Source organism: Neophocaena asiaeorientalis, unplaced genomic scaffold, assembly GCF_003031525.2.
Source record: "Neophocaena asiaeorientalis asiaeorientalis breed wild unplaced genomic scaffold, Neophocaena_asiaeorientalis_V1.1 scaffold223, whole genome shotgun sequence".
NCBI classification, from domain to species: Eukaryota; Metazoa; Chordata; class Mammalia; order Artiodactyla; family Phocoenidae; genus Neophocaena; species Neophocaena asiaeorientalis.
In genome coordinates, this window is record NW_020175045.1 from 1,141,313 (window position 1) to 1,148,386 (window position 7,074).

Here is a 7,074-nt window from a genome sequence, read left to right on the forward strand (position 1 = left end):
CAGGGAAGAGCGTGTCTTGGTCATCTCTGTGTCTTAGCGCCTGCCATCATTTCCGAGAAGACACTTAGAAACCGCCCACTGGAGAAGAGAGAGAGGAGACGCCCACAGACTTTAGGACCCTGAAACTCCTTCAGGGGCGGAGACACATCTAACTCGTCTTCATGCCACCCAGGCTGGTACTCCCACTGGGCGCCTGGCACACGCTCTGCGCTGGTGAATGACAGGTGGGTGAGCGGAGAAGCAGAGGACGGCGGGGGAGCCTGGAATTGGACGGCGTGTGCAAGCGTTCACACCCTGCTCCCCAGACAGAATTCCTGCTCGTCTCGGGGCACCAGGAGCTGCCGATGCTGCATCCAGGGGCAAGTCACCCCAGCATCGCTTGAGGTTTGTCTCATACTTCCTTTGGTTTTAAGGAACAGCTCTGTGATAGCTCTTTTCTGAGCTTTAATCAGCGGTAAGATGCCATACGGTAAGTTCTACAGTTGGTGATAGGATGCCGATAATTCATTTGGGTGCTTCTACTATGGGTCGTATGTGAAAACTGTAAAAAAAGACATCTTGGGCTTTTCTTAAACCCATGTGAACGAGTTAGCAGGCAGGTGCTCTGTGAATCTCCACGAGAAGAGGACTATATGCCCCCTGCAAGATTCTCTTCTGATCCGAATTGCTGTGAAAGCCCCTCTCCTGCCAACCCCAGGGGAGCCCCCTCACCCCCCGCCTTGCTGAGGGTCTAAGCACTCGCCGTGTGCAACCATAACAGCCGCGTGAAGGGACTGCCTTCTGCATAAGACCCTGGACGCCGGGACCAGCACAGCTTCGGGGAGGCCGACTCAGTAAACACCTCCGTGTCGAGTGGAGGGAAGGAAGGAAGGAAGGAATCTGGGTTGCAAACAAACGTCTAAGAGATGCTCAGTCTCAGCTCTAGGGGAACAACTTCTCAGTAGCGGTGCTGCTATCAGCAGAGAGCTGTTACGGGTAACTTGTTATTTTCATAGTAGCTCAGATATTGGAGTTTCTGCATGATGTATGTATAAAAAATCAGAACAGACTTGAGGTTTACAGAGAAAGCTCTGTACAAGTGTCATGCCCACCCACCCGAGTTTCTGAGCGGGGGTGAAGGAGGCATCGGGCAGGACACGCGTATGCATGGCCGCGCTGTGTGTGGGACCAGATCCGTCACTCTGGACGGGAGATGGACCCGCCGTGCTTCACTGAGGTTGAGACGTTGCAGCATTGGTAAGAGGCGTCGTTTTGTTTACACCCAAGAAAGAAGAGATGCTTCCGTGGGTTGAGACACACGCTGATTTCAGAGGCTGCAGGCGTGGAAGATGTGTCATGTCACCACCATAGGTAAAGCACTAAGGGTGACGTGTGTCACCGCGGAGTCCTACCAACGGCTCCCAAAGCTGCCATTTCAGTCCTTCCGCGCCCGTTACTTCATATCGTCCTCACAACATGAGCCGGAATCACCTTCTGCGGCGCCCACATCTCACAGCCATGGACGCTGAGGCCCGCAGAGGCCAGCGAGTGGTGCAGTGAGAACCTGGGCCCAGGCCCGTCTCCACAGCCTGTCCTGTCATGCATGGAGCATCAGTGACCCACTAGAGTGTCCACTCTGTAGGACAAGAGCTGGGACAGCGTCACTCCTCTGCCTGGTGAAAAGTCTGAGAGGTGAAAGAGGCAAGTGGTGACGACTGAGGGAGTCCTGAGGGACACGCAGACCCACAAGGCAGGTAAAGAGTGACCCGGGCGGGAAAGGCCATTCATCCCAAGCACAGGTGCTCGGGGGTCTGAAGGGCGACAGTCCACGTCTTGGGTGGGCCTCCCTGAGAGGCAGACCTGAGACAGGGTTCCCTGCCGGTGGTTTATTTGGGAGGTGATGGGGACACCATCGGGAAGGCGGGAGGCCGGCTGTAAACGAGCGTGTTGCCAAGGCGGCCCCCGCTGTGGGTGACTGAGCTAACCCCGCGGGGAGACTCTGGAGGCCAGCGAAGACCCCAACGTCCAAATCACGTCCCCACCTCGGGGCTTAGGACGCTCCGGTCCACGTGGCGCTGGACTGACGCACGCCGGGGGGGGTGGATGTCAGCACTTCCAACCTGCCACATGGCGGGTGCCCTGGCCTCACCCAGGGGCAGCCCTGGCTCCAGTGGCCAGAGAACGCAGTCAGGAAACGGGCCCTACGGCGTCTGTCCCATCGCGTGGGGTGTGCGGTGTGTGGGCAGGTAAGCAAACGAGCAGCGAAGCAACAGCTGCAGACTCCCCGCAGGGCAGGTGGAAGAGACCGTGGACCGCCAAGCCCAGGAGGCCGCTTGCCCTGCCGTGTGGAGACCTCAGAAATTAAGCAACGCGGCAGCCGACTTGACAGGTGGGCTGGACAGCCTGTCTTGTCTCATCAGTAAGAAGCAGGAGTAAATGGAAGCCAGTCTGTCTGCTTTCTTTCATCTGCATGTTCGTGTCGATATTCGCTGCACGGTTCCACCAGTGACGGGGCTGTGGAACTGGGACCAGGGTTTCCTGGGGATCCCTCTCTCCACGATTGCTGGGCTCGGGGCTATAATCTCCCAAATCACTCTGAATTGACAGAGGCTCTTGAGGGCTTTCCCAGGATGATTCAACCACAAAATCCTAGCTGTCACAGCAAATTCTTATGAATAAAGGGGATTTAAATGAACATCATTAAGGTACACGAGTGTGTCCGTGTACCTTTAAAAGCCAGAACACGGAGAGATAGCAACTCAGGAGAATACAGAAACAATCTGCTCTGGAATCCAGATGGAAGTGCAAAACCCAAGTTCACGTGACAGATTTAAAAATGATTTTTTTCAGTAAATTTATTTATTTATTTTTGGCTGCGTTGGGTCTTCGTTGCTGCACGTGGGCTTTTCTCTAGTTGCGGCAAGCGGGGGCTACTCTTCGTTGCGGTGCGTGGGCTTCTCATTGCGGTGGCTCCTCTTGTTGCGGAGCACGGGCTCTAGGTGTGCAGGCTTCAGTAGTTGTGGCACGCGGGCTCAGTAGTTGTGGCGCACGGGCTTAGTTGCTCCGCAGCATGTGGGATCTTCCCAGCCCAGGGCTCGAACCTGTGTCCCCTGCATTGGCAGCTGGATTCTTAACCACTGCGCCAACAGGGAAGCCCTTAAATATTTTAAAAAGGGAATTATAATGGAAACAAACATTCTAGTTTACAGGGAGATAGATTTCTTCTCTTGCTTAAATTACCTTGGAATGTTTTAACACGATATAGTCCTGTCTGCTGGAGATTTACACGTTTACAGTTTTAATTTGGGTTCAATCTATAATGCGCTGTGCTCATGTAGCTGTAGGTCACCCCCGACAGAAAGGTCCTTGCCGGGAATGGGGATGGGGTACTGACATCTCTAAAGCGTGGATGAGAAAGGGAGCAGAGAATCAGCTCAGATCCCTAGTGGAGAAGCAGCAATGATTTGTGACTCAAAACCTGCCTTCTCTGACGCTTTTAAAACACGTGCACATCTTTCAGAGGGGCTGACAGCTTTGTATCACGTGAGTTTGGCAGTCATTTTCAGGCCACAGAGCCATTTCCTAATGATTTAAAGGAATGTGACACACTCAAGGCAAACTGCCTTTCATGGAGCATTTCTTCACACTCTTGCTAATTTTTTAGGAAAACACAAGCTTTTATTTTTCTTAGTTTGCAAAGCGGCAAACTGCAAAATATGTTACGTGAGGGGCGACTGCTCTCAAGGGGCTTTCTGCTTATGCGATCCTTCCTGTTCTCAATCTGCCTTGTTCGCATTGAGAGGAGAGGAGAGAGGCAGAGATTCTCCCACCTGGAGTGGACCCTGAAGTCCCTGAAGTGGACTCTTACCAGCAGTGGCCACTAGACGGGTCACTGCGACAGTGACCACAGCCACCGAAGAGGCCTAAACACGTTGTAGGAGCTGAAGAGACGAGAGAAATAAAGGCCTGTGCCTCACAATGTAATGTAATCTTATCATCATCGGAAAATAGGCTGAGGCTTCCCTCAGTCTGTGCACTCTGCCGAACGTGGAGACCCCCAGCGTTTAGAGCAGCTCACATGTGCCGAATCTTGTCTCCCTTCTCCCTGGTTTAAGAATAACACATGATTCTAGGAAGCCTCTCTGTCCTCACTTTCTAATTTAACAAAAGGTTAACACCCAAGACTTTCTGACTTTCTTCCGGGTCACAAAATAAAAAATAATGGTCACAGGTTAATCTCTCAACATTGATCGTAACGGCCAAGTAAGAGTTATAGAAAAGCCAGAAAGGCCAGCACAGGGAGGTTATAAACATGCCAGGGATTTCGACACTCTGTTTCCCAAGCTTTACGATTGGAAGTTTGCAGAAGGACGTTTCTTGGGAGTATTCAGAGCATCAACTCTTTGGACTTAACGCGTTGATATTCTTGGGAAAGAAGACTAGGCTGGATCTGGGAGAGAAACTCCACTTCACTTGCATGTGCTGAGTTAAGAATAGGTGGTGGAACACAGGTGTTAGCTACGTTGTTTCCATGGCCTGGGGTGTGCCCCCGCCCTGCCAGGATGCCGACGCCACCGAGTCCCAGTCTGAGCCTCACCTATGGTAGAAAGGACACCGCGTCCCAGTCTGAGCCTCGCCTATGATAGAAAGGACACCGCGTCCCAGTCTGAGCCTCACCTATGATAGAAAGGAAGGCTCTGGCTCTGGCGGGCTCGAAAGCGCTCCCTGGCAGCGCTGCCTCGCAGGCGTACTCCCCGATGTCCGAGGAGGTCGGGGTGCTGATGGTGAGGCGTCTCCCGAAGCTGTGGAGTCCACGGGTGACTCTCACCCCGTTTCTCTTCCAGGTCACACTCAGCTCCTCGACGGGCCTGTGAGAACGAAGGGCTTTAGTGACAATAATTGTGGATCATGTAGACGGCAATAATAATCATTCTACCAGGAACCATGGTGGGTTGAACAGTGGACATTTAAAACTCAATCCAGATATTACTCTACTCCCTTAAGGCACGCGTCAGCGACACAGTCTGCTCAAGGGCTATTGAGCAAGGATAGCTAATTGCGGCAGCAATGGACCGTAAGTGATAATGATTCCATTTGCTCAGGAAAAGAATGCATAAAACAAATACTGCTAGGGGATGCGCTACATGGGAGGCGTGATCACGGGAACTCCATTCTGGAGCGACCACTAATGGGGCTGAGAACACCTACGACGACAGGGGAGAAGAGAATTAACTCTTTCCTTTGCACCCAAAGGAGAGCAAAGCTCCTCTCTGCTCCTCAGCCAGAATCTAAGAAGAGACCCTCTACCATGACCCAGAGCTAAAGCGGAAAGCGCTGCTTTCCAATATAAATATTACATTCAATGTAAATACTGCAGAACAAGGCCCGGGAAAGGTCAGCACACCCAAGTCCTATCTTCCCATACGCGCTGCGCCCACAGCCCAGCTGGATGAACAAGACCACCGTTGCTGGGAGAGCCAGCCACACGCAGGAGGGGTTGTCATGGGTTGTTACTCCCCGCGTGGGGGACCGGCACGCACCTGGCATTGGCTATGCATTCCAAGGTGGTCTCACTGGAGCCGGCCACCACGCTTCTGTTGCTCGGGGGGATCACGATGACGGGGGCCACGGCTTCAGGCGTGCCAACATCTCCTGCGGCAGAGAAAGCAGAAGCCCATGGAACTCTCTGAAGTACAGAAGGTGTGAGGATTGGAACGTGACACGAGAGTCCTGTCAAGCTGCTCCGACAGGACACCCAGCACCTCGGGACCCGGCCCCAGCCCTCGAGGGGCACTCGGTGTGGTCCTGGTCCATAAACACATGTCCCGCCCAGGAACCACGGGAACAGAGAGCTCCTGCTGCTTCTCCTCACATCGTGCCCATAAAGGGCTTCAGACTGTCGTGCATTTTCCAAAGTGCTTGCTGACTTTATCAGTTTTAGACTTTGCTGATTGAGTTACCTGGTCTACCCACTACTTTCAAACCCGTTGAATTCCACAAATATTTCATGCATCAGGCCCTCTGCTGGGCATGCGTGTGTTTGGAAGGCGGCTGCTCTCTGACTTGGGCCCGAATGTGGTCCCCGGAGCAAAGACATCCCATGAACCAAGTGCTCGGTTCTGTGCGTGCATGTTTAATCCCTTCTCTCTGAAAAGTAACTATTCCGACTCCGTCTCTGTTGTGTGAGTATCAAACTATAAATAACGTAGCTCATACCTCTGGTGACAAGGGAGAAAAAAAACACTCGATCTTTTTGCCACTTTTCTCTCAAATACAAGTCGTATCAAAATTAAACTACGTGCGCATTACTACTGTTTATTTAGGGAAAATGAGGACTGATCACACATTTCGAGAACAGGACTTTCAATAAAGGGTGGAGATGCAAGAGGCTGGAAATAAATAAACGGACATCGCAGCAGATGCCCAGTGCTTCCTGGAGGACCTCATACTGCAGAGAGCCGCCACCAGTGAGAGCAGCTGAGGAGAACCGTGGAAGGTTCCAGCTGCTGGCAACGCGGTCAGGGCATCGAGAGAGAGCAGGGGGAGAAAAGAGGACTGGCCTCTAGTCAACTTCCCACAGCTCTGAGTCCGGCTTTCACTGCCTAAGCAGTATGAGATTCTGGAATTAAAGGTTCACGTGAATTAAAAAAAAAAAAAAAGCCTGAGGCGGGCAGAGCCAACAAATCAATTTTTTAACCCTATGTATCGACTAGTTACTGCGAGGCCGTTTCAGGCCCTCGGGGCTCCGGGCAAGCGCCGGGCAGCCTTCCGCTCCCCACGCCCGGCAGGGCCTCCCGGGGACCTTCCCAACGCCCGACACCCTCGGCTTGTGAGGCTGGGGATCGTGGGGCTGGTTATCAAGCCTCGGAGGATGCCGGAGTACAGACACGTTCGTGACAAAGGCTGAATGCCTGCCTGTCATCTGTGAAAGTCGCTGATGAGGAGAAATGACCTGAGCTGCTAATATTTGCAAACAGTCATGTGAAGTGAAGGAAAGCAGCGGGGCGCGCAGAGGTCGCCGAGCAAGGTGCTAATTTGGCATGAATCAGCGCTCCGCCTGGCGCGCCGGAGAGGAAGCCCTTGCTCAGCACTTGT

The 7,074-nt window shown here is 52.9% G+C and overlaps 1 protein-coding gene across 1 annotated transcript in view; it reads right to left on the minus strand.

Annotated features, from left to right (window-relative positions):
* SDK1 (sidekick cell adhesion molecule 1) overlaps positions 1 to 7,074 on the minus strand; it is a 536,415-nt gene that overhangs the window by 242,305 nt on the left and 287,036 nt on the right. The window contains exons 6-7 of the mRNA XM_024763505.1: positions 5,520 to 5,631; positions 4,657 to 4,847 (exon numbers count right to left, since the gene is read on the minus strand). Of these exons, the coding sequence (XP_024619273.1) occupies positions 4,657 to 4,847; positions 5,520 to 5,631 (303 nt within the window). The remainder of the gene's footprint in view (positions 1 to 4,656; positions 4,848 to 5,519; positions 5,632 to 7,074) is intronic.